The sequence below is a fragment of the Onychostruthus taczanowskii genome, unplaced genomic scaffold (genome assembly GCF_017590055.1).
Source record: "Onychostruthus taczanowskii isolate IOZ18803 unplaced genomic scaffold, ASM1759005v1 scaffold34, whole genome shotgun sequence".
NCBI classification, from domain to species: domain Eukaryota; kingdom Metazoa; phylum Chordata; class Aves; order Passeriformes; family Passeridae; genus Onychostruthus; species Onychostruthus taczanowskii.
This window is the reverse complement of record NW_024500794.1, coordinates 1,700,981-1,727,493: the sequence shown is the minus strand read 5'-3', so window position 1 is coordinate 1,727,493 and position 26,513 is coordinate 1,700,981. Positions and strand designations below refer to the sequence as shown.

The 26,513-nt window shown below is 48.5% G+C and overlaps 1 protein-coding gene across 1 annotated transcript; it reads left to right on the top strand.

The window, feature by feature from the left end:
* SIDT1 (SID1 transmembrane family member 1) lies at positions 1-23,106 on the top strand. The gene is made up of 24 exons (XM_041410846.1): positions 1-77; positions 280-325; positions 2,794-2,895; positions 3,645-3,728; positions 3,859-3,952; positions 5,141-5,212; positions 5,571-5,664; positions 6,788-6,831; positions 10,642-10,713; positions 11,949-12,097; positions 12,688-12,761; positions 13,275-13,341; positions 13,967-14,040; positions 14,608-14,731; positions 15,755-15,872; positions 16,253-16,389; positions 18,022-18,130; positions 18,485-18,499; positions 19,271-19,347; positions 20,459-20,505; positions 21,266-21,371; positions 21,675-21,785; positions 22,531-22,644; positions 23,044-23,106. Exons 1-24 carry the CDS (start codon positions 16-18, stop codon positions 23,104-23,106), a joined length of 2,055 nt encoding a protein of 684 aa, XP_041266780.1. The 5' UTR covers positions 1-15.
* Positions 23,107-26,513: the final 3,407 nt, after the last annotated feature.

Here is a 26,513-nt window from a genome sequence, read left to right as displayed (position 1 = left end):
GTGGACGTCGCTTCCATGGCACCGTTCAATATTGCATATGAGCTGCTAGTCACCAGGCTGGAGAACTTCCAACTTGAGTAAGCTGGGATGTGAGAATACAAATGCAATTTCTTCATGTATCACTTGAACATCACTTAAGGCACTTGGTCCGTCTGCCTACTCTTCCCTTATTTTTCCTTCCTAGGGGAAAAAAAATTCTTTTGTTTAATCTGAGGGTATTTTGGGTGTGTTCCGGTTCTAAACGTTTTAGACTTCAACATTTTAGCATTTGTTTTCTAGGACCAACAAAGCCTTTAACTTCACTGCCAGCCCTTCCCAGCCCCAGGTAAGGAGAATCCTGTGTAGATTACTTGTATGTCTTACCACATCCAAGTGGTTGATGTGACTGTTGATCTTTCTATATGAAATTTAGAGTTATATGATAGATATATAGTTTAATTAGTTATATACTAATACAGTGAAGAATCTAGAAAATATGAAAGCTAAAACTTAAGACGTCAATATGTCTGTTAGTTCAGAAGGAGGCACATATGAGCAGCACCTCCAGCTGAACAGCTTTGTTTAGAGCCCTGCAGATACAAATCCCCTCTTGAATGAAAATGCTGTTGGCAGTAACTGTAGAGATATAGGAACTTGTAGGGCTATGAGGGTGTGTGATTTACCCAGGCTTCTGGGACTCTGTTTTTGTTGTTGCTTTCACTGTTAGTAACACCATTTAATTTTAGGTTTTGTATTACCAGGCATCCTAGCTAATCCTTTTTGCTGACAAATGTCTTAATCTGGTTTGCAGATTCATGCAGTGTTTTATACTATAGAAGCATAGGGAATGATGGTGACTCTTTGTAAGCACTCATTACTTAGGATTTTGTGATTTGAATATAGAGTGTTTAGGATGTGAAATGAACTTTGTGACTGTGGTCTGATTTTTTTTGGTCACAATTAATAATACAAGATTTATGACTTTTAATTAATAACCAGGTGTATGGAGTAGAAGACTTCTTATTTGGTGTAATGCTGAGGTTTTTGTAAATCAAAGTATTAAGCAGTCTGCAGGGGAAAGAAAGAAAAAAAAAGATGATTTAAAATCTAGATGGGTGTTGTAAAAAGACGTAACAACTGAAGGAGATGTTGTCTGGAGCTCAGCTTGTGCCTGAGGGCAGAGGCAGAAATTGGATATGCTTGTATAGGTGAGAAGTGTTGGCTGGATGTGTTTTTAACACTTGCAGTGTGTGCAGCAGAGAACTGCTGGCCTCCATGCCCTTGTGTTAATTCTGTACCTTGGTGCAAGCCTGGCTTAGAGAAAATTATAGAAGAGTCCTCATGAACTAAAAGGTGGTCCTCATGCCCCTAAAACTTTCCAAGGGGAAAAAGTGCCCCTGGGAAACCAAGGAGCTCAGTCTGCCCGTGTCCTTGCTTGGTGCAGATGAAACGTGCTCTGCTGAGGAAACTGGCTTGGTGAGTTTGCACTTTGTAGGGACTTGTGGTTGGAGCCAGCACTCCTTCCGCAGGGAAGGGACCCTGCTTGGGGAGGGGTGCTGGGAATAAATGCTTTAGTAGAAATGGGCAACTTGGAAAAGGCTTGGGTTATTTCCTGCTTGTCCCGCCCTCCCAATTCAGGGAGGTAATTCCTGGGATTGGCATGGGGAAAGAGAAACAGGAAGCAGCTGGCCCTTGCTCAGTAATAAAATTTATATGCTGGAAAGGGAGCTCTACAGTTGGGAATGTCTCAGGTGATGGTTTTGGAGCAGGGGTGTCGGTAGCGTCCCGTGTGGCAGCGGTGGCTGCCTGGTGACCATATGGAAGGGAGGAAGGTGGCTGGTGGCACTCCTCAGCCTTGTGTCCCTCTGAGGGGGTATGAGGTGCCCATCAGCCCCTCGTGGTAGCTGTGGCTTGGAGCCTGAGCTCTCAGGGTCTGGCCTCCAAGTGGGGTGATGGGAGCCCTTGCAACAAGCATCCTGCTGGGGCAGGCACAGGAGCCCCACTTCTCCAGCAGCAGGTTGGGGTAGTGCATCAAACTTTTTACTGAACAAATATACAAATAATGATGTTGCCTGGGACATCTTTTGCCCAGATCTGAAAAAACAGCTTTTTCTAACCCCACAAACTCTCCTATGGGCTTGCTCAATGAAGGAGATGCCATTCTTTCCCCCATAGGAAAAGTAGGAATATTGCCAGATATGAGTGTCTCACAAATTTTTTTAGAGTTACAGCTGAATTATTTTCAAAGCTCAGGTGCAAAAAGAAACCCCAATTATGCTTTGCTATCAAAGCAAACAAATAACCCTAAATCCTACAACTAATATCAATCATTTATTTATTAAACTCTTGACGGATTTTCAGCCATTTGACCCAATACTGTTCATGGTCTGTCTTTAGGACAGCCCATTTGAGAAAGCTCTGTGATGTTTTCCATCTATAAAAGTACAGCCAGCAGTATGGAAACATCTGGAAATTGCTCATATCAATGTAAAATGGAATGGGGTGTAAATGAAGTCACTTTAGCTTCATCAGGTGGAAAAAAGCTTAAGGGAGCAGAAGCTATGCTGTATTTTGCTCGTTGCAGATGTTTGTGCCTAATAGCATACTGTGCAAGGGGGACAGTTGCCTGTATATATTTAATCTGCTCTTCTGCAGTGTAAGGTCCTAATATTTGAAGTCTGATTTTTTTATGAAAGCCATCCACATCCAACCCCAAAGCCCATCTAGGGCTGTTGAGGTAGCTTGGGATAGTGTTGAAGATACTGTCAAGGGTGATTTCTGGCTCATGACTCTTGTACTCTGCTTTCTCTGCAGTATTTTCTGTACAAATTTCCTCAGGGTGTCGATTCAGTTATTATTAATGTGGTGTCTGATGCAGCCTACCCGTGCTCAGTTGTCTCTGTCCAGGACATTGTGGTAAGTCTGAGCAGAGAAGGGTAAGGAGCTGCCTGCTGGAGCTCTGTCCAGCTGTGGGGGGTCTGGGCCCTGCAGAAGGAAAAGCCCAAGGGAGGACTTTGCCCTGGTGGTGGTGGTGAAGGGAGCCCCTGAAAGAGGAATGAGAATTCTGTGGGAAGGAGGCCAAGACAGAGATGCTGAGTTCAAGCGGCTCGTACGGAGACTTTTGTTGTAAATAGGTGAACAAGCTATTCCTTTCTAGCCTATCCTTAGGGAACACATTCCACAGAGGGAATAGATGTCTCCCTTGTGAGGTTCCCTGCTGCCCTGTGATATGGGTCTGTCTCTCCATGGAGGGTGTTGGGTGGAATGTTGGTGGCTCAAAGAGGGAACAGTGCTGCTCCCTTGACTCTCCCCTGGCTCAAGGCAGCTTGGGGAGCTTCTGATTTTCAGACACACAGTGTCTTTCTTCCTTTCCAGTTCGAGTTCCTTTCTATATGTTTCATCTCCTTTCCTGGGGTGTTCCTGTCATGGAGGTTGGCTGTTGCTTGCAGCTGGGAAATAGCCCCATACTTATTCCCTTTTCCCACTTCCCTGAGTAATGTAGGGGGCTGCAGTATAGGAGCAGACAGAGATGCAAGATGTTCTGTTCCCCTGGATACCCCAACTGGGGCCTTTTTTTCGTTGTTCTGTGCTGTGTTTTCCAGCTGGCTTCCTTTGAAAATAGTTTGGATGTTGTCCCTGGTTTAACTCTTAGTTGTCTGTTTTAGTGCCCAGTGTATGACCTGGACCATAATGTGGAATTCAATGGAGTTTATCAGTCTATGACAAAGCAGGCAGCCATAACAGTGCAGGTGAGATGCTGATTTGTGTCCCAGTGTTTTCTAGTGTCTGTGTAGCAGTTAAAACCTGATCTCTGGGCTGTTGGGTGGGAGAGGCTTTGTGTCTCATGGATTTTCTCTCTTCTTCCATCCTTCTGTGCAGAGAAAAGATTTCCCAGGTGAGCAGTTCTTCGTTGTGTTTGTCATTAAGCCAGAGGATTATGCCTGTGGGGGTTCTGTGCCTTCTTCAATTCCTGGTAAGTTGTTCTGGGAGGTGGATTTGATTGCTGCATCGGAGGGATGGAGCAGTGGGTGTCTTTTGGGACCTTCCTGTGGGATACCACTGATTATGTAGGTCTGTCTTATCCAGCTAGTTGTGAGGAAGAGTGAAGTATCAATTTGATATTGTTGGGCAGTTTAAAAGTCTTGATAAATGCAGGAGGTGGCGGGCTAGTACAGTGCCTGGTATGCTGGGGTTGTGTGCTTTTCAGCAGCAGCACTGGGGCCTTGGGAGATACTGGAGTCATCCAGGCAATGCTGCTTACAGCTTTTTGTTTGGTTCTCACCTCTGCTCCCTGCTGCTGTATTATCCTGTCTCCATGGAGTCTCAGTTCCTGCAGAGAGTATCTTCTCCTACTGCTATCTTGGGATCTGTGACTGCTCTGAACTTGGGGGAACAGGAAAAATTGATAATTCTGGGAAAACAGTTTTACAAAAGATTTGTTCTAGTGTCTTTTCCAACCAGAAAACACTGTGTCCACTTGCTGGACAAAGCAAAGTCTCCACCACTCATGCAGTGACTGTAACTGGAGTGGGAACATTCCTATTCTCAAAGCCTCAAAGCTTTCTCTCTATAGAATAAGCAAGACTGCAACCAACAGATATATTGGGCTCCCTCAACAGCTTTTTACTACTCCCCTACCACCTTTCTGCCCCAATTTTCCCACAAAAAAAAGAACTGCGCCTTTTGGGGTGTCATTCTCTCATCCTGAGGCTGTCAGCAGAGCTGTACTGGCCAGGTGTGCTAAGCCCTGCAGAAACAGAGTGAGTTTCTAGAGTGGCATCCTGCACAGAAGTGTTTTGCTCACAGAGATTTGGCCAAAGGCAAAAATGGACTCCCACTACTTGTAATGAGAGAACCTCTCCTTTGGGGATTAAATGAATAGGAGATGAGATGCCTTTGGAATTCAGATATCCAGACTTAAGCAATATATGGAAGGCTCAAGCAGGGATTTCTAGTCTGAAAAAAAGTCTGTGAACAGGGGGGAAACATTTGGGAAAGGCTATATATTGATAGATCAGAGAACAGTTTAAACCAAAACCACCTACACATTTTAGTGAAAAGCCAGGCCCTGTTGTTTTTTGCAAGTTCAGAGAACCAAGATCAGTGCTGGAAATCATTAATCTTGATTGTTTTTATATTTTCTGTGCACTGCACCTCACAGGAAACGTTAACCGTACCTGGAACCTGCAGCGGACAAAGAACCTTCAAGTGACGATTGTGCCCTCCATTAAAAGTCAGTGTCTTTGGGCAAAGCAATGCAGCTTTACAGGGGAACTTGGCACTTCTGAATTCAGGGGTATGACTGGGCCAGCAGCCTCTGAAGGAATGGAGCAGACAGCACCAGCAAAGGAGACAAAATCACTTGGAGCATGCTCCCGTCCAGGAAGGGCTGTGTGGCACACCAGCTAGTACTGGGGGTGAAGAAATGGGGGGAGATGGTGTTGAACAGGTTTTGTCTCCTTTTGAAGAAAGCAAATGGGTTGGGAAGGGCTCTTTGGGGCTGGGCATTTTTACAAGGTGAAGGAAGAGTGCTCTTCCTGAGAGGTGCTATTCCTGCTCTTTGAGCTGACTGATCCCTTCTCTTTCCTCAGAGTCTGTTTATGTCCAGGCCATGTTCTTCAGCTTCCTGAGTTTCCTCTCCTTTTACCTGGGCTCAGTGGTTGTTGCTTTTGTGCACTACATTAGGTGAGTCGAGGGGTTATAAAAGAACAGCCTTTCTGTTTCTTGTCATCAGGGACACCACACCCTGCAGAAAATTTGGGATGAGTGGGGTGGCAAGCATCTAAGCAGAGCAGCTGAAGAAGTTCATGACTACTCAGTGGGCTCCTACTGACCGTCAGCCAGAAAATACTTCTTCCTCTGCTATGGGGACCATGGGAAGGATGATAATCTAAGGGTCTGCCCTCCCAATCTTGTAGTGCCCCAACCCTGTGTTTTCTTATATAAGGACATTGGGCAGCAAAAGGTGGGAAATGTGAAGGGACCAGTCTGGGATATGGAGTGTGAGAGCATGCTGGACTGAGAACTGAAATAAGTGACAGTGACACAGATTGGGCCTCGGAATCCCAAGAATGCTGGTTTCCTTCTTTACCTGCCTCCCCTGCCCCAAACTTAGGTGTCTGGGCTTGTGTTGAGAAGAATGTCTGCATGGGCATGGCTTAACTTCAAGACACATCAATGAAAATACATTTAATTGGAACAATTCAATGAAATGACTTAAGTGTGTGTTCTTATTTGCTGATATTTTTCTGTGTTGTGGGAATATGTTGGTAGGGGGTTTTTTGTTGGTGTGTTGTTTTTTTTTACCATCTTCCTTCTGCTTAACATCTGCATTGACAGGGGTGATATGGGCTTCTTAAGCATTGTGCTAATTAGTGCCTCTAGATCCTGCTGCTCCTTGAGTAGATTAATACATGCTTGGTCCCCTGAGCAGGGAAGATGGGTTTGGAAAGATGGTGTGAAGGTCTCTCCCAACATACTGAGCAGTGTAGGATGGGATAAATCATGGAAATGATTGTCCTGCCTCTGGTGGATAACTGAGGGGATGAAAAACCACTCTGTTGCTTTGGAAGTTAGAGAGGTGGATAGCAAGCAATCATGGCTGAGTTGTGTATGGTCAAAACAGTGTTTTTCTTTTTTGTTGTTATGTGTGTTTGTTTCTTCTGTGGTTATTTTTGTTGGTTTTATTTGGGTTTTTTTTTTTGAGCTTGTGCTACATTTACCTTTTGGTGTCCCAGATAATCCTGCCATGGCTGGCAGGTGATGAGATTTGTTGGCTGGCTCATGAGTACTGTCTGTTGCTTTGCAGGGTTCAGAGGAAGGCTTCAGCTGGGAGACTGAGCCCTGAGCATGGTAAGGTCTCTTCTCTGTCGTGTGACAGCTTTGAGTGAAGAGCACAGGCCCGGGCCAGGCAGAGGACAGGCTGTCAGTCGAGTACCTTCTGTCCTGGAGCTGTCTTCCCTGGCAGCTCATACAGACTCTGGTGCTGAGGAGAGATGTTAGAGCTTCCTCTCTGCCCTCACAAGAGGGGGCCTTTGAAGCCAGCTGCCCTGAACCTGGTCCTGACTCCTACCCCTAGGAGCTGCCTTTTAAAGGGGTGGAGGAAGGCCAAGCCTTGCCTGGACCTGGCTGCAGGCTAATTGCCAGGTCTGCTGATTTTTAAACAAGACAGTTTTGAGTATGTAATCTCTTATGCTTTAAGAATTCCTTTGCCTGGTTTAAGCATGGGGTCTTTTAATGTTTTAATTGAATTTAAATGTTAAATTGTTTTTCACTGGACGTTGCAGACAGTCAGGTGAATGAATGACTAACAGAGTTAGGTAGTGGTGTTTATGATATTTGTGTTGGCATTGGATTCAGTTTACTTTGTGCTGCACCCACATTTCCACAAGCTGCAGCCTTCTGCCTCATAAAAACAGAGCTGCATCTAAGAAGCTGCCAGTGAAAGATGGAAATTTTTGTCATGTGGATGGGGGGCACTGGGAGTTCTTGCTTTCTGGTGAGGTGTGGGAGTCTTTTCATTTTGATTAAATATTTAGTGCCTGCAAAGTAGTTCAAAGCATTGGTGCTGAGGTCATTTGTACCTCTCTCCTGGAGGAGGGGAGCACATAGTCTTGGCAGCATTGAGAGGTTCTTGATGTTACTCCTTTTTTGATGTGAGCAATTTCAGTCTCTCCGGTCTGCTACATCCCATCAGATAAGCATGGTAGTATAACTGAGCTGTGTTTAAAGGGTCAGCAGTGGAACTTCACTCTGACTGGCTTAATATTTCTGCTGAGGACCTGGGGACATTTGAATTCTTAGACTTGTTTTGTCAGCCACTAAGATTCACATGTACCCCTGTATTTGGAGTACATGTGAAAGAGTTTTTTTTCACAGCATGTACAGGGAACTGTAAAAATGTCCATAAATGTAATCTAATTTTATATCATTTGGGATGGATCCTGCTGTAAAACAGGAGCAGGTCTTAGGGCACTGGAGCAATGGGAAAAGTCTGTGTGTTGGGGAGTTTGAGTAAGCTGAAGGGACCTGTCCAAGGCTGTGAAAGAGCTCCAGGGTGCTGACAAGGAACCACTGTCTAAGACAAGGAGGCACAGTCTCAGCCAGGTGAGACCAGAAGTCCCAGGGAGTGCTGCTGATACTGCAGCTGAGGTTTAATGTGCTGAAGCCAACTTAGAAGCTGCCTTCTGAACTGGCCTGCTGAGAGGTGGAAGTTAAATTCTGGTGTTTGGAAAGTTCCCAAAGAAGTTGCAGGGCACAGATACTGGACTTAGTACGGACCTGGAGAGTAGAGAACTGGGTTGCTGAGCAGGGAGGACTGCTGAACAGCATCCCTGTGGAGGGAGAGAGGAGCACAGTTCCTTCATACTTTACAGCTTTCCTCCCAGAGGCACCTACTGCTTCTGACCTGTCCTCTCCCTTGTATTCCACTGCCACTTTCACATACCTGGCACTGCATGTTGCAGCCACGTCCTTTCCTCTGGGGAGGAATCATGTCCTACCCACATGCTGTTTCTTCATCTATTGTCTCTTCAGGGTGTGTCTGACTGATGCTTATAAAATGGTAATTAGCAGCTTCCCTGTCTTCCGGATCAGTGGACACACTGGCTTTCTCTGTTTTTTTTCTTTTTTTCTCCCCTTCCCACCCTTTGGAATGTCTTTCCCTCCCAAGTACCCCTGGTCTTGCCTTCTTCATTACTCCCTATTCCTTCCCACCAAGAAACTGGATAGAAATGCTCAGTAATGTGTCCTTGCCATTGGTCTTGGAATGTCCTGCCACTCCATGTGCCTCTTTCCTCTTCTTATCCATCTTATGTCTGGCTTCTATGGTTCACTTTTTTTTTTTTAATCCCATGGCACACATTCCCTTCCACATCCTCACTATCTGGTGGAGGCAATAGCTGGAGGAACCACGCCTGGTGTGGTAGATTTACTTTGCTGACTCACTCTTGCAGTGGGAAGTGGGATGGAAATTAGTGGGTGAGCTGGGTTCAAAGTGGCTGTTAGAGACAGGGCAGAGTGCCTCTTCTGCTTGGCTTGCCTGCTTTGTCCAGATTAAATCTTTGGTAACTTGGGAGAGAAGGTTGACAGGTCACTTGAGAGAATAAAGCCTGGGCTAAAATTAGGAGGGAGTATCCTTGTGGAACAGGACTGACAGGCCTAGGAATTGTGCTTGTGAACATAGGGAAATGCTTTTGCCCTCTTCCCAGTGATCTGGATTTCCAAATGACTTTTAAAGCAACAGGAAAAGCTTCCACAAGAGAGGGACATTGGATTGGAGGTGATGAGTAGAAGCTGCATCTTGCTCGTGCTGCAACCTACAACATCCTGCCAATCTCAGCTCAGGGCTCAAGGGCTGTCCCCTGGGGGCTGCAGTGGGCCAGAGCCCTCCCTCTGGTGCTCAGTCCATGCCATGTTCACTTCTGGTGCTCCTCTGAGCTGTTTGTTTTCTCTGATAGAGCAGGAGGATGAAGGAGCCAAAATTTGAGACCAAGTCTTAGCCCCCAGCCCAGCAAGCACAGCAGACGTGCCAAAGAGAAGCAGTAATTGGGACTTGAAATATCAAATATCATTGCTGTATGGGTGCTTCCCTGACTTGGGGTCAGTCAGGGACAAGTTTTAGATCTCTCTACATTTGTGGCTAATGAAAATGGGGTAAAAACCTTCGCAAGGTGTTACAGAAATGCCCAGAATTTCCAGTTGGAAAGAGTGCTCTGCCTGCACCTGCCAGTTTGAGACCAGTCAGGTACTGGGAAGCCAGAGATGCAGCTTGGGAAGCCAGGGCATTGCCAGGCTGCAGTGAGGCTTTAAATACTCTGCCACGTTCTGCATTGCTTTGCCACTGACTGACGACATGAGATTGTTGCAGGGATAAAGCTTTAAAGCAACTTAACTTGTGTCGCTGTTTGTCACTACTGGAAAACATGGTCCTGTTCCTGCTGCCCTTGCTTCCCTCCCTTTTGTGACTGACTTCTCAGTGAAGGGATTCAGCTGGCTTTGTTTCCTGCCATGTAGGTCAGCTGCTGAGCTCCACCATTGGGAGCAAAAAGAGGGAATGTGGAGGCAGGAGAGCACTCCTCCTTGCTTCTTATATGTGGACAGAAGGAAGGATGTTCCTAGCCCTCAAAGGCTTGCCCTTCTTGTCATCAGCACGAGATCATTACCACTTTTTACATAAGGCATTTTTTTCTTTCTCCTTGATTGGTTAAAATTATGTAGCAGCTGTCCTGCCAAAGTCTGTGACTCTTCCAGAGATAGCTGAAGGCAGCAGGATTTAAAGAGATTTGAAGACTTGCATGAGATGGGGAAAGAGAAGAACTAGAAATTCAGAAGGCTGTTAAGAACATCATGAGACTTGCTCTAAAATTTAGGAAGCCTGGCAGCCCCACAGTGTGATCTGTACAGGGTGCTGGCGGGGGGCTCCTGCTGCCAGTCTCACTGGCACCCTGTGTGGGGAGGCTGAAGGGAATGGCTTTCCTTCACACTGCAAAATGAGGGTTTCCCTTTTGCACAGTATGCTCTAGAGGGGGACTGCCATCTGTTTAGAGAAATGTTCCCTTTCTCAAGCCCTTCCAGCTCTTCAAGCTGTTTGTGTTAACCTCAGAGGTGTTTTGAAGCACTGACATCAAACTAACTGTCCCTCCTGGGTCTGTTTTACTGCAGGATCTGGGATGATGACTTCTTCACACCCCATCTCAGCCAGCACTCCTGAGGGAAGCAGCTACGGTGCTATTGGTACAGTATATTCCAGAACTGGGGCACAGGGAGTCTTCTCCCTGGGGTGGAGGAAGGCACTTTTAGGGTGATTTAACACCAGAGGAGAATAAAGCTGCAAGCTACTTTAGGAGTGTCTTGCAGTTATTAAAAAAAAAAAAAAAACAAACAAAAAAACCAAAAAACAAAATCAAACACAAACAACCAAATTACAGATTGCTAGGTTCAGGTTGCACTTTAGGGAAAAGCAACTACATAATAAAAGTGGCAAATCTGAAAGAGGTACCCCAAAAGACTGTCATTGGAAATGTGTCTTAGACAAAGCTACAGTCACTTGAGAGCTGTGGGTGACAGTGCTGCTTCAGGCAGGACGTTTACTAGTGACTGAAAAAGGTCCCTTGCAAGCAAGCTTCTAGGAGCCTTTTATTAGCTCACAGTCTGCCTTTAAACCAAAACATACCTGTCCCTGGGAGGCTGAAGGGTTGTGTGCCATAAAGCAAGACACAACCAGAGTTTCTTGCCCCCAGGGGTTTCACTAGGGAAGAAATAATGTCATACTGACAACAGGTGAATCGTGTCCTGGAGGCAGAGGAGAAAAAAGCTTCCTGAGGGCTTAATGACCACTTTACCCCTCCTTCCCCTTTTTCCAAAGAAATCTTTTAAAAGCATTTGGGAAATGAGGAAGAAACCCGTGTTTTGCCCATACCGATGTGGGAGTTGCCCAGCCTGTGGGAAGTGCAGGCTGTCCTGCTAACCTGTATGTGACCAGTACCAGGGATGCAATGGGAATAAAGCTGGTACACTGCTTGCTTTGAAAAATTTACTTTCTTCTTTGTCTTTTGTTCTACAGTATTTTTAGAAAAGCTTAGATATATATAAAGCTTACATAAAATCTGAAGGTTAACTAGGTGAGTGTGGTTTTGACCCCTAACAGTCTGCTCTTTCTCTAGAGGTGCTTGTCTTGTCTCAGAATTTCAGATTTCAGAGCCTGGGCTAGTAGAGAGTAGAAAATGTTAAGAGATGAAAAGTAATAGAATAAAAACAAAGTGAAAACTAAAATGCTGAAGAGAGGGAAAGATAATGGTCCTTGAAACTGCTCTTAGCTGAGCACCTAAACTTCTGGAAGGTTTGGGATCATGGAAAAATTTTTCCTTGAACTGGCCCTATCGACTTGTCAAAGCACCAAAGCATCTGGCACAGCTGGATTCTTGCTGTGCCTTTACCCTGCCTGTCTCCTTCTCCCCGCTGCGGCCCAGACGAGTCCAGCTCCAGCGGTGGACGTCAGCTGTCCTCCCCGGAGCGCAGGCCCCCGGCTGGCTCGGACACAGACAGCTCCGTGGAGGAGGAGAGCGACTTCGACACCATGCCAGAAATTGAGAGTGACAAGAACATCATACGCACGAAGGTACGGCTGGTGCTGGGCCGTGGGCACGTCTGGGCCGTGACCAGGACTGGTCACTTGAGTGAAATCTCAAAAATCCTGTTGCCTTTCAGGCTGGATTTCATCTAATACAGCTGAGTGTGCTTCTTAGTCTTTTTTCAGTCACTGGAAGTTTTCCCACTGTGATAAGAGTGCTGCTGAAGTGAGTGCTTTATTATGGAAAATCAAAATGTATTGGACTATGGAGAAAGGAGGAAAATGCCCAGAGAAGTTCAAGGAGGTGTGAAGATAGGGAGAAAATAATCTGCAGCAGCAGGTGGCTATTTAGTACAAGTAGTGTGACTATAGTGGATGTACAGAGGGCCTTTAAGCCAGCAGCTCTCAAACACCTCTTGTCATCCTGCACTGCTCTGTGTGGTTGGAGCCATTTCTGGATGTCAGAGGATTTTGCAGAACTCAATCCCATAGAATCAAGGGCCACAGTGAGTTCACTGTGTAAAACCAGTTCAAATACCACCAAGCTGCAAATATGTCAAGATCTTCTACTGGCATCTGTAATCTACATTGATTCTTTTGTGTTTTCTTCCCTCTTTCCCCACCTGATAATGTTTTAGGTGTTCCTCTATCTATCAGATTTGTCCAGGAAAGACCGAAGGATTGTCAGCAAAAAATACAAAATCTATTTCTGGTAAGGAGAAGCCAAACTGGTAAGACCCAAACTCTGCACCCATAGTCTCTGGTTGTGGAGTCTGTCTGCATGCCTTTCTTCTGAACCACTTCTGAACTACCCTCTTGCCCATTCTGATCCTGTTCCAATCAATCCCACATACCTCAAGTAAGGATATTTGTGGACCAGTGCGCACATGATCCTGGCAATGGACTCTGTTTTGCATCATTTGCTTTTAAGCGTGGTAACAACCAGTGCACTGAAATGTAATGGGAAGGAGGAGAAACTGGCACTCAAACACATGAGCTTGTTGCCAGCACTCTGGCTTTTCCTGTGCCCTTAGCATTTGCCCCTGGTTTGCCACCTGTGTGTATGAGCACACGTGCTCTTCTGCATCAGGGGCTCACAATGAGATCGTAACACCAGAGCAGTGAGGTGTGCACATTCCTCCACGAGCACTGTGGGCCTTTCTTCTGGGTGTGCACCCCTGGTTTTGGTGTGTGTGTAACTGCTGCTGCTGTCTCCCCTCTGCAGGAACATCATCACCATTGCGGTGTTCTATGCCCTGCCGGTCATCCAGCTGGTCATCACTTACCAGACGGTGCGTTTGGCTCCAAGGCTGCCCCCTTTTGCTTTAAACTTGCCCTGTGGTTGTGTTGTGCAAGGGTGACAGTCACAGTGAAACTGGGGTCACCCAGGAGTTCTGCTCTGTGTGAGGAGCAGTTTACCTTAGCTGCTCTCGCTGCACTGTGTTGACGTTACAGTGAGCTTGGCTCATTGGGCTTGCACTTCTGCTATTTCTGCTTGGGAAGTGGGAGTGCTGCTGTTTTCCTGATCAACTGATGTCTCATTTTGGGTTCTGCTTCATTTTAGAGACAGGAGGAATGTGATGTTATCTCTGAAAGCAAGTAGTGTTTGCTGTGATTTCTTCTGCCTTCTCCCAGCCTTTGCTATCCTGCTGTTACTCAGATATCTGCAAGCAGGTCTATTAGTGGGGGGGTTGAGAGCACACAGTGTTTCCTCTGAAGACTGTTATCAGGTTTGTGGCCCTTGACAACATTTTGTCCCACTCTAAAAGCTTTGCTTGCAAGATGTCAGTACTCCCCTGTGTGGGTGCTAGGCTGCGTCCTGGTAGGCCTTGTGTTTGTGCTGTGTTTACATGGGGCAAACCCCCCAGAGCAGGGAGGGTTTGCTAATGGCAGGCCTCCCATCTGCTCTCTGTCCAGGTAGTGAATGTGACTGGCAATCAGGACATCTGCTACTACAACTTCCTGTGTGCTCATCCCCTTGGTGTGCTGAGGTGAGTGAGCCCTTTCATCACTGCATCTTTGTCGCGTACCTCCTGAGTGTTTGTGCTGTGTCCAGGTCTCAATTTTGTAATTGCCAGGCTCACAGTAGCAGTGTTGATAAGACCACTGGGAGTTTAGGACTCTGATCTTTGTGTTTTGTTCAGCAGTGCTGCTCTGTTGCAGTGAGACACACTCACCCTAGAACTTGTGGTTCCTGGGTGCCCCTTGCAAGTCATTGGCACAGCGATGAGGTGCTCCTGTGCTCTATAGGACTCTTGTATCCAAGGAGCAGCAGCTCTGCAAAGAAGTTCAGATCAGTCCTTCCAGTGTAGCATTTCTCTAAATTAATGTGTGAGTGCAAAGGAAGCCCAGAGTTGGGAATCTCTCAGAAGTGTTAAATTAACTGGGACAGGTGAACTATTTGAATTAATTGTCACCTGGAGAGTTAGATTGCAGTTTGGCAGCTGCTGAGGTGGAAGGTGGTGGAGGGGGGGAGCAAAATGGATTCAGCTTATCACAACCCAGGGTTCAGCTTCCTGCTGCTGTGCTGCCTTTGTCTTAAACCTTCTTTCCTGCAGTGCCTTCAATAACATCCTCAGCAACGTGGGCCACATGATGCTGGGCTTTCTCTTCCTCCTCATCGTGTTGCGCAGGGATATCCTCCACCGTCGGGCCATGGAGATGAAAGATATCTACACCCTGGTAGGAGGCTGGATTGCCTGGGGCTGAGTGGAGGCAGGGAGCATGGAGTGAACTCAAAAACCAGAGTGGTACACAATGGGTTTCCACTTGTCTTCCTCGCTGGAGGGTTGAATCCTTCTCTTTTTCTCCTCCTGTGCAGAAGGGTCAAGGTGGGATGCTTATATTCCTGCACACCCCAGTGCTTTACTGCTTACAGTATGTCCATGCTGCTGTGGTGGTGACCCAGCCTGGGCCTGTGAAGACAAGGAGATTAATAGAGGAAGGAGTCCCATGGCTCTGGCTTTTCCTGCAGTGCTTGCTGTTGAGGAACTGGGACAGCAGGAGTGTCCCAAGATGCTTCTCTTTATAGTGAAGTTTGATTTGTCTTACACAAGAGCTGCTTAATGATAACTCAGACGAATTTGGCTGCCTCAGTCTCTGAAGCAGAGATTCTTGTAGCCAGAACTTCTGTAGTCTCTCGTGGGAGAGGATGGAGAAATCTGCAGCCCTGTGGGCAGAGTTGCTGGTGGTTTCTGGAGACAAACAGCTCTGTTCTCATGGGCTTGGTAGCAAGTAAAGGCACTAGTGATTGTAATGGTCTGCTGCTTGGGTTTTCAGGTGAAATCTTGGCAAAATTGTGGTGGAAATGACTTCTCACATTGGCTGATGGGCTCTACTCAAGAGCTCCTAAGACCCTGCTGAGCACAAGAGCAATTCTGGTCAGTCCTCTCTCAGTTTTGGGCCGGATGTAGCATAGCATGAGGTACAGGACAGAGATTTTCAGTCACATGATGTCAGTACCAAGACATTGAAGTCTTCAGATCAGACCTTCCAGCGTGATTAGCTTAGGTTTGCTGCCTGTGGATTCACCTGGCTATGCCATGTATCTAAATCCAGAACCTGTGGTTGCACCCAGGACACTGTGCTGCACTGATGACTAGAGGAATTGTGTAGGAGTTAGGAGGGATGAAGTGATGGAGAATGGAAGCTTGCCTGTGATCAGGACACTGAGGACACTTATTATACAGCTCTGCTCTCTTCCAGGACTATGGGATCCCAAAGCATTTTGGTCTCTTTTATGCTATGGGCATTGCTCTGATGATGGAAGGGGTGCTGAGTGCCTGTTACCATGTCTGCCCTAATTACTCCAATTTCCAGTTTGGTAAGCTGAGTTTCCTTTCTCCTTTTGAGCTGAAGCTAACGATTTGCCATGTTCTGTCTCTTGCTGAGTTGCTCACATTTCGCATCTCTCTACCCTTGCAAGTTTCCCTGGAGTCTGCCTGTTTCAAAGCTCAGTCAGGAGGTTGTGATGCTCTGTGGGCACTTATTTTCTGATCCCCTTTAGTTTTTGTTTCCCCAGAGCACGGAAGATGTGCTGCTGCAAGGTGGCAAAGCACAAAGTGCTGTACAGTGTAGTGCAGCCGCAGGGCTAAACCCAAGGCTGGCAGGCATAGATCCCTGATGCTTTTTGTGACCTTGGAGCAGCTTTCTGGGGCCACTGGCAGTAGGTGTTGACTCTGTTTCTGTTGTGTCCCTCCACAGACACCTCCTTCATGTACATGATCGCAGGACTGTGCATGCTCAAGCTCTACCAGACCCGGCACCCAGACATCAATGCCAGCGCCTACTCCGCCTATGCCTCGTTTGCTGTGGTGATCTCCCTGGCTGTCCTTGGAGTGGTATGGCTCCCTCTTACTCTGCTGCTTCTCTGGGTTGGAGGTGGCATGGCTGGGAATACAGCTGAAGTGTGAAAATAACTGGGCAAAGCTGCAGAGTAGGATAAGAGTGTGTCAAGCAGCTGTCAGCGTTTGAAGTCTCAGTTCTGCTGGGCTTTCCTCCTCCCTTCCCCTGAGCTTTCAGGTAGGAGAAGAGCAGAACAGTTTCCTCTGGGTGGGCTCTTGTTTTGGGCTTTGCCCATCACATGCCATCCTTCTCAAGAGCAGAAATGCATGCACCCAGATATACATGTCCCAGTGCATAGATGGTCTTCCTGGGGCATGATTCACATTGTAGGAAAGAGGGGTGAGGCTGGCTGGGCTTCCAAGACAGGTATCTTATACCTGTTTGCTTGTGCCTATTTCTCCCCTTTGGAATACTCCATGTTGTTTGTCACAGCTTCTGCAGTTGATTTTCCTGTCTCTGGAGAGGAGCAGGGTAAGGATGATATATGGGGGGCTCTCAGGCAAATTCCTGGAGTACCTGCCAGTGGAAGGGCACTGGAGCAGAAGCTGCCAGACTTTGCCTGTTTGCTCACAGCATTGCAAGTACTGAGCTGGGCTCACCGGGATCCTCAAGCTGTGCTTTTCCTTGGAGGTCTCTGCTTCTCTTCTTTTGAAGGACTCGTTTTCATTCATCAGTAACCAGGCAAAGTCCATGGAATTCTTGCTCTGAACTGGCAGCTAGATGCCAGTGGGCTGTGAGCTCCTCACTACCACATAATGCAGAGGTCTCTGTTTACAAGACTGTCTGTGGGATAAGGCATGCAGGAGGAGCTAGTGACCTTGGGACTTGCCAAGAATCTCTTGATAGGTGTGGTAGATCTTGACAAGGTTCAAAACACTGAGACTTCATTGTGGATTGCTCTGTCTTCTTTTGTGGGATGCTTTGAAGCTGTTCAGTGGAGCTTGAAAGCAGCATGTCTTCCTTGTTCCATTCATGGATAGGTGGCTTTTCCACTTGCTTTTTGATGTGTGGGTTTTTATCTCTGCTTACACAAAGTGAAAATTTCAGGCAAGTGCTTTGCCCCAGGGTAGGGAAGTGGTCACAGCCTGATGGCACATCAGAGTTTCTGGACTTCTTATTGTATGAATGAAAAATTAGGATTTTAATGTAACGTTAACCTGTGCTTGCAGGTTACTTCCAGTCCTTAAATAAAATGAAAATGCACCGTAGGAGCAATTGCCTGCAGAGCAGTTCTGTCCTTTTTGGTCTACTTCAGTACAGTTGTTAAAGCAATGGTTGGTTCCCTGACTGCCTTTGTAAAAATCCACCTCCTAGCCATAGAACTGCTACCCAGCTCAGCAGAGAGCTTGCTTGGCCTTGTATTTCTGCTGAGCTGGGCCAGCTGCTGTCCATCCACTCTTGTCTAAAGGAGCATTCAGAAAGAATGGTCTCCTCTCCAGGATGCTGAGCTAATCTTGCTTCTCTGGACTTCATTTTGAATTTATACATCTGTTTTCTGGTTGGAAGATTTAGCGGTTTCTTTTCTGTGTTCAGTGAGGTTGTTTAATGTCCCATGGTGATATAGCCCAGGAAAGGATTGTCCTGCTGAAAGAGGGCTCAGTTTACTTTTAAAATGTCTTTGCTTTCAGGTGTTTGGAAAAAATGACATGTGGTTCTGGGTTATTTTCTCACTGATCCACGTTTTGGCCTCACTGGCTCTCAGCACCCAGATCTACTACATGGGTCGCTTCAAGATCGGTGAGTGCTGTGACCGAACCATCTCCTCCTGGGTGTGCGGTGCCTCCTGTCCTCACCTGCCTGTGCAGCACAGTCCTGTGGCCCCTCTTCTGGGCTACCCTCTCCTCTCATCCATCTGATGCTTTCCTGGCCTCTGAAGTCCTTGTGCTCCTGATTCCCACTGGGAATCAGCAGGAGCTGTGTGGTGGCAGGACTGCTGGGTCCTGAGGGAGCTCAGTTCTCCCTAGCGCTGTGCTCGGAGTGGGGACCTACACCCTGTAATGGGGTGGGGGGGAGAGGGCCTGCTGGGGAGCCTGGCTCTTGTGCTCTGCTTAAACCTATTTCTTCTTCCTCTTCTGCCCCTGTCTGCCTCAGATGACCCTGACTCAGGTAACCACAGCTTTCCTTTTTCCCTGTAGAACCGATTGTGCTGAGCTGTAGCAGCTAGGGATTGCATGGACGTGTGTGGGGAGGCAGGATCGTGTGCCACCTGGGGTCAGCTCTTGGGAAGTGAAACCAGTTTGCCAGCAGCACTGCCAGTCCTGTTCCTTGGCAGGAGGGGAGTGATCCAGCACAGGAGAGCTCACATCTTGGTGCAGGAGCCTTTTCAAGCTCTGTGTTGTGGCTAAAGAGGAACATGTGTATTCATGCATGTTTGTCCATCCCTGTTGCCACTGATGGCTCTGCAGTGAAGCTTCTGCAATGATTTTGAGAGCAGGAGTGTCTTGAGTGTGCTCTGCCCCTCTAGGACGCTCTAAAGCCTGTGGGACATGTTTCTGCTGTTTCCCTGCTCTGGCAACTTGTTCCATGGAAGGTGCTTTTCCCCCTTCCTACACACACACATGTCTCTTCCAGAGATGGGATTGCAAAGCCAGCCTCTTTACACCTACAGCCAGGGCCTGTGTGACTTCTGAGCAGTGCTAGTGTAGAGGGGGTTTTTAAATTTATTTTGGTTGTAACCTGTTGCTCTGGCCAACTGCTGTCTGCATCCTGCGGTGGATGCCCTCCTGCTCAGCACAGAGTGCTTCCAAAGGGCAAGACATGAATCTGCTGACATGTTGGGCTGTCTGTTGTCAGCTGGTGGGTGTCAGCTTCTTCCTCACAGGCATTTTAGAGCTCACTGTGCTGGCTGTTCTGGCTTTCTACCCTTTCCTTTGACAGACACGGGCATATTTCGGCGAGCAGTGATGGTGTTGTACACGGACTGTATCCAGCAGTGCAGCCGACCAATGTACATGGTAGGTGACTTCTCATCCCAGCACCCCTCTGCAATTCCTCCCTTCTTCAGGCAACGTGCAGAGGAAAGAGATGGGGCTGTTTGAAAAAGTGGTGGTCCTTGCTCCCCTTGTTCTCCTTCCCCCAGAATGGTTGGGTAAGTGTAGGTCTCTGCTGGAGCGGTTTACCCCCAGTCTCCAGGCCTCCCCTCATCTCAGCCTTGGTGAATAAAACATCAGAGCAATGGTGATACAAGCATGATAGCATTTGCCTTTGCACTTGCTCTCTGGGAGCATCCATTCAGAGGAGCAGGTACGAGGCTCTGTGCAGTGCAGCCTCTCTGGGGAAGGCTGTAGCTATTTTGGGTCTGTGGCTTAAGCAAAAGCAATTGCCATTTCTGCAGCACCTCAGGTCAGACAGCAAAAAGTTAAGAAACGGTGGCTGTTCCCTTGTGTCCCACTGATTGCTTTCTCCTTAGCAGAGAGTGCTAATTAGGGCTTGAAGCCACATGGAGTTTTTATCCATAAACCTTCTTAATTTTTTATTTATTCTCCCATCTCTGAATAAGCAAACTTGGTCCACTCAGGCATGAAGTAAGCCTGGCCAGCCTGAAACAGCCAGATCATGAAAGCAGCTGTAAGCATAAATGCACATGCCCCACAGATACAATCCTTCTGCCTGCTATTGTTACAGTGCTTCCCCAACTAATGGTGAGATGGCAAGGAAAAAAAGGCTCCCTGAATATGTGCAGGATGCTGTCCAAAGCTTCCCCTGCTACCTCTTTCAAGCACGTCCTGCTCTCTGCAGTAATTGTTTTGTAAAACAGTGGGAAGGAAGGAATGTAACTAGAAAAACAGTAGAAGCAGTCAAAGGATTCACTGAACCTCCTGAGGCTGATCCCTTAAATGCTGAGCTTGTCCTTTCTTAGATGTTTAGTCGCCTTACAACACTTTCTTAAAATTTTTGAGGGTCAGAGCAGTTTCCATCCGATAAAAGCTCCCACAGAGCCAGGTGCATGTTTGTTTGCAGGAGCTGGACTCCAAATCCTCACATAATGCTCTCCTGAATTTCTGAGGCAAAGGCCTTTTTGCATACTCTTTTCACTTTATATGATCTTCAGTGTCTTTTCTCCAGGACAGGATGGTGCTGCTCATCGTTGGGAACCTGGTCAACTGGTCCTTGTAAGTACTGGCGTGTTGGTGCTTTGTGTATTTGTGCAGGATTTGGTACTGGGACACGGGTGGCCTGGAGTCCTGGGGAGATGCAGCAGTGTCTGTGCAATGATCCTGTGCTGGGGCCCTTCTGGCACGTTTTGGCAGGCAGATCCCTGGGGTCCAGTGCAGCACTAGAGCTACATGGAGCATCCCCTGAGCATTTCAGCTTGGGGTGTCTCATGGCTCATGTTTGAGGAGCTTGTGCAGGTACTGTGCTGCTTGTGCTGCTGTGTTGTGCCTCCCACAGAGCTGGGAGATCTCTGGCACAGCCAAGGTGCAGGAGACCTGGCAGGCACTCAGTGACAGAGCCTGGCTGAGCAGTAACTGCATGGGAGGGATCAGCTCTCGGATGAGACCTAAAATCGTTGCCCCAGGCTCTTGCTTTTCACTGAAGCTGCTTCTCAGGGACACGCCTTCTACCAAATGTACAGCTCTAGGGCCAGATCCTACCAAAGGAGATGTGTTTGGCCATGGGTTGGAAGCAATCCAGGGCCCTTGCCTGTCCTCTGGGGTCTCCAATTGCTTCAGCGTGTGACCATGGCTAAATTTCCTTGGCTTGGAGCAGAGGCAAACAGTGCATTTCCCCCAGGGAATTGGGAAGCTGTGGCACTGGTGCTGTGTCCTGCAGTCCTGGTGGGGGTAGAACAGTGGGTGGCTGTCAGTTTGGGGATGTACCCTGTCCCCAGTGAAAGAAGCTGCCTGATGTCCCTCCTGTCCTCTCTCTCAGTGCTATCTTTGGGCTGGTGTATCGGCCTAGAGACTTCGCCTCCTACATACTGGGAATCTTCATCTGTAACCTGCTGCTGTATCTGGCCTTCTACATCATCATGAAGGTAATGGGAGGCAGCTGTAGCTGTCCCTGGGGCTTCTGGCTCCAAAGGGGAAGGGATGGGCCTTTTTTCTGGCTGCAATTTGGGTTCGTGTGGTGCTGCAGAGGGGTGTGGAGGGACCTTTGTGGGGCTATGGGTGGGACAGGGTGTTGGAGAGGGATGGTGTGCAGCCATTTCGGGGGTGGCTGGGCTGTATCTTTGGGGGGTGGGCAGCTCTTCACAAATGCAGGTAGTACAGGCTGCTGTGTGAGCCCTGTGCATGGCTCTGTGCCCTGGAAAGAACTCAGGCTGTGTCCCTGTCTGCAGCTCCGCAGCTCTGAGAAACTCCTGCCCATCCCCATGTTCTGCATCGTGGCCACAGCAGTGGTGTGGGCAGCTGCCCTCTACTTCTTCTTCCAGACCCTCAGCAGCTGGGAGGTAAATTTCCCTTTTACTGTTCTTCTGTCCATCTCTTTCTCATCATCTTTCCTTCCTGGTGCTTGCTTTGCACAAAAACTACTCTGGAGTCTTGGGCTGCTCATGGGGAGCTGAAAGGGTTTAACTCATTTAGCAGACTTGTGAAGGGAGCATGGGAAGCTGTGCTGAGCCAAAAATGACTGTAGCTGTGTAGAGGCTGTTTATAACCAGGTGATCTGGAGGTGACTGGTCCTTCCTAGGGGACAAAGGAAGAGCTGGGGATCTGGAAGGAGAACTGGGAAAATCCTGACCAGTGCTGGTGGAAGACATTGCTGGAGCAGATGGCCACCTGGGGTCGACCAGGTCAACCTGCCTGGGGTTGTTAGGGCTCTTGGTGACCTGGGACGCCATTAAATCCTGACTGGGTGCCTTCTAACAGGATGTCACATCCATCTCCATGGAAATGAGGGGCTTATTGCAGGGTGGTCTGGTGGAGGCTGTGCAACCTGTGCTATGCAGGACCTCAGAAGTGGAGAGCAGAGGGTTCCCCTTGCATGTGGGTTGTGGTTCCAGATCCATTTGGAAGTCCAAGTATAACATTGTGTTGTTTCTGGCCTGCCCATGCCACATTTCTGGCCAGCACAGCAACTTTTCCTGGATCCTGCTTGGAGGATTAAGATAGGGTGATCCCTGTAGGGTCTAGTGTGGCCAGCAAGGGCCCGGTAGGAGTGGATATCAGGTCCTGACCCTCTGCCTGCCCTCCTAGGAGACTCCAGCCGAGTCCCGGGAAAAGAACCGGCCGTGCATCCTGCTGGGATTCTTTGATGACCACGATGTCTGGCACTTCCTCTCTGCAGCTGCCTTGTTCTTCTCCTTTCTGGTGAGTCCTGCTGAGCCTCCCACTCTGCTGGATGGCCTCACCCTCTCCTTTCACCTTGCTCCCCTCTGTGCACATGGAGCTGTGCCTGCTCCAAAACTCCACAAAAGTGCTCCAACTCCTCTGCTTGGCTCTACCTCCAAACATCCTTCACAGTGGGATGCTCCTTGTCAGTGGAATCAGGGGTCAGGCTTTCTCCTTTACCTTATTTGTCTCACAGTGCCTTCTGGCCTCAACTTCCTTCTGGGTCACACAGCTGTTATGGGGAAGCTGGGGGGCTGCTGCTGTGACCAATGACTCATGGATTTGTGAATTCCTCCCATAAAGGCAAGGCCTGGGTATCTGAAAGGAAGACCTCCCTGGCCGGCAAGACCTGAATCTGGCTTGCACTTTCCTCCTCAGGTCCTGCTGACCCTGGACGATGACCTGGATACGGTGCGCAGGGACAAGATCCCAGTGTTCTGAGTCCCCAGGGACAGGGGCGCAGAGGTGTCCCAAACCACTCAGCCAAAGGCACTGGGCCACTGGTGTCTGTGGAGAATGAGCCTGCTTCCATGGCCAACAGCCCAGTGGGAGCAGGGGCACTGGATCCCCCAGCAGGCATGGAGGGGTGCTGTGGCAGTGAGGGGGGACCAGGAGGGAAGACGATGCTACTCCTTTCCTGCCGCACCTCTGGGGCTGGCTTGATCCAGAGGCCAAGGCCCGTGCACAGCCCTCTGGCTTTTGGGTGCAGTGGGTGCTGGAGCCAGTGAGGGGGGAGGAAACAAGAGGGAGGCATGTCAGAGACCTTGGCTTCCCTTTCTTCCTGCTGATGTGCTCCACTTCCTCTCAGGTGAGCAGGCTTGAGAGTGCCGTGCAAACCTTCCTGCACAGGGAGCTAATGTCTGCACCCTGCAGTCTGCTGCCCTCCAAGAGTCCCTTCAGCAGCAGCAGCTGAGGGAGAAAAGGACTCCAAACTGAGGTGGCAGTGGGAGGACTGTGTTTTCTTTTTTCCTCTTTTTCTTGGAGAGACTCCTTCGGTAGCTGGTGGGGAGCCACGGTACCAAGGCTGCGGCGTCGGTGGGAGGTGGTGAACTAGAGCTGCCTGTGAGGGCTCTGCCAGACTCAGAGCCTCCTGCCTTGCTCTCGTGCAGCCTCTCTGTCGCTCCTGTTGAGCAGCCACACTCCTCTGGCAGCTCCTGCTGGCACTTGGCCGTGCTCCGCTCTCTGCCACGGCACCACAAGTGCTCTCCTCAGCGACCCTGCGAGAGCGCACGGCAAAGCCACAGCTTGTGTGTGACATCCTGCTGGGTGCCTTGCCAAAGGGACAGGGAGGGACAGGGAGGTTTGCCAGCAGCCTCAGACTTTCTCCTCTCATGAGCTTGCCTTGGACAACCTTGGCAAAGTAGGTTCTCTTATGGGCTGGGAGGATGAACGAGATTTTGGAGCAATTGGTGTTGAGCTCTTTAGCTAAAGATGTGGACCAAATTTTCTTCTCCAGCTTGTCCAAATCGGAAATGAGTTTTTTAATGGCTTCTGCATTCTTTCCAGTTTTTTCGTTATTTAAAAAAAACCCAAGAATAAGAATAAGGTGTGAATTACTTCAGGCCTTGCATCTAAAATGGGACCTGTTTTGCTAATTGCTAATTTGCAATTAAAAACTGTTCTTTGAGGCCTGTTGTCCTTATTCTTGTCTGCCTGAGCATTTTTACTTTGGTATGTGTGCATGTAGCCAGTGATGCAAAGGTTTCATTCCACTTCTGCTTACTAAAGCAGGTGACTCTGGTGATATTTTACTCCAAGAATCTGTATCTCCTTGAAGAGTTTTGCACCAGCTGGTTTTTATTTTTTTTCTAAGTTGGAGTTTATTGAGATGGTCAATAAAATGGATGTTGCTGGTTCCCTGCTCTGCAGGTTGATCTGAATTCTTCTTGCTCCTGCTCCCAGCAGCAGACAGCAGTCAGGGTAGAGGGGTGCCCAGTGGTGTCACATGGCTGCTGCCACCCTTGGGACTGTCACAGGTGTTTCTGGAGCATCGGTGTGGATGACCTACTTGTTCTCTTAACCCAATTGCCTTTGTGAGGTTACACAGAGTAAAGAACAGACACTTTTGTTTGTCACTGTAGTCCCTTGGGCAGGGTGAGGAGAGGGCTGGAGGAGGAAGGACACAAGAGGCTGCCAGCCTTTATCTTCCTGAGCAGAGCTGTGCTGCCCTGAAGGGTGTTGGGGTAGCTGTGCCACACTGAAGGAGGACCTCTGTGCCCCCACATTTGTCCAGTTCTGGGGACACATTTTTATAAAATAGACCTTCTCCCTGTGTTTTCATAATCCGTAGTCTCAGATAGTGTTCCAAGCTCGTATTTGTTTCTAGACAGGAAGCTGGTTATCTTCTCTAAATTGAAATATGAGGAAAAAATAATGTTGAACAGCAGTTGGAAGGCTCAGTGTAGGAGGTAGAACAGCATATGGGCTTGCTGTGCTAAGCAGAGATGAACACAGCATGGAATGGTAAGGTGGTAGCAGGGAGGGAGAGGGAGGCTGGGGAACAGCACAGAACAAACAGAAAACCATGACAGAATTTAATTAAATACAAGGAAAGGCACCTCAGGCCTGAGAGATGGGAAGAAGGGTTGGAATCGTCTCCCTGCTGCTTCTGTGCTTCCAACTTGCTGCGTCAATTTTAAAATTTCCTCTTAGCTTTGTCCTGCCTGCTGGGCTCTCTTGGCTCTCCAGCTCTCCCAGCTGGTGGCCACCTGACCCCTCGATGGTTGTGGCTGCTGGGGGCCTGGCTGGGCACTTGGGCACTCTGTGCTCCCTGCTGTCCCAGGCACGCTTGGCTCTGCAGCCCTTGCCCCAGAAATGCAGCTTTTCTTGGGTGCTGCTGTCCTTCTTTGGCCACTGCCCTCGGGCAGGAAGAGCAGCTTGCTGGGTACGTGGGGGACCCTCATTCCCTAATTTGCAGGGGTTATGCTGTTGTGTCCTCACCTTGCTCTGCTCACAGAGGGAGACAGATGTGTAGGGGTAAAAGCAGAGCAGAACTGTGGAATTGTGTTGGGAGGTGAGGGGGCCTTTTTGCTGCCCATGTGCTGGCAGTGGAGTCACTGCCCCCGAGATGGCAGCGATGGCAGCTTGGGCCTGGGAGGCATCCTGCACAATGTGGAATTTCAGCAGGCAGCCCGCCACTCAGGGCCTCAGACCCCTTAATACAAGTACTGGCCCATTCCCCAGGAAACAAAACTCTCCAGCCCAGGTTCCTGATGCCAGTTTGCAGGAGGCACTCGGCACTGTCAAAGCAGCGCGAGTTGCCGGTGGTGGCAGTGCGCTGCTGTGCCCATGCTTGGGAGAAGCTGCTGTCACAATTCTTGACAGGGAAATAATAGTGCCATGGGCAGGGACACCTCCTGCTTAGAACAAGTTGCTCAAACACCCATCCAACCAAGCCTTTCTAAAGATGGTGCATCCACCACCTGTCTGGACAATCTGTTCTAGTGTTTTACCACTCCCATTGTAAAAAACTTCTTCCCTACATTCCATATATTCCCTGTTTTCTCAGGAAATGCAGGTAAAATTGTGCAGCCCAGTACAAGTGAAAGGAGAAGGAAACAGCTTCTGGATAATACTGACATCCCTTCACAGGTTAGGAAAACTACCAGGGGTATGTGAGCTGTTACAACTCCCCCTTGAGCCTCTGGACTGGCAGAAGAGCAGCCAAGGCAGTGTGAAAAAGGAAGGCAACTCCCTCGTGTCCTGTTTCCCCTCCCCTCTATGACTGAACCAACACACTGGCTGTCACTCAAGGATCAAAAGCACCTCTGTCTTAATACTAAACTTCAGCTGTTTTTAAATTAAGACCTTCCCTAAAGGCAACTTCCATGCCTGCAAGAATTTTTTTG

What these genes read in the sequence shown, in the direction of transcription:
- SIDT1 (XM_041410846.1), top strand. Translation starts at nt 16, where the DNA reads ATGGCACCGTTCAATATTGCATATGAGCTGCTAGTCACCAGGCTGGAG. An exon ending in AGGCAGCCATAACAGTGCAG is followed by an intron (nt 3,729 to 3,858) that starts GTGAGATGCTGA and finishes CCTTCTGTGCAG; the next exon opens with AGAAAAGATTTCCCAGGTGA. An exon ending in TGTGCCTTCTTCAATTCCTG is followed by an intron (nt 3,953 to 5,140) that starts GTAAGTTGTTCT and finishes TGCACCTCACAG; the next exon opens with GAAACGTTAACCGTACCTGG.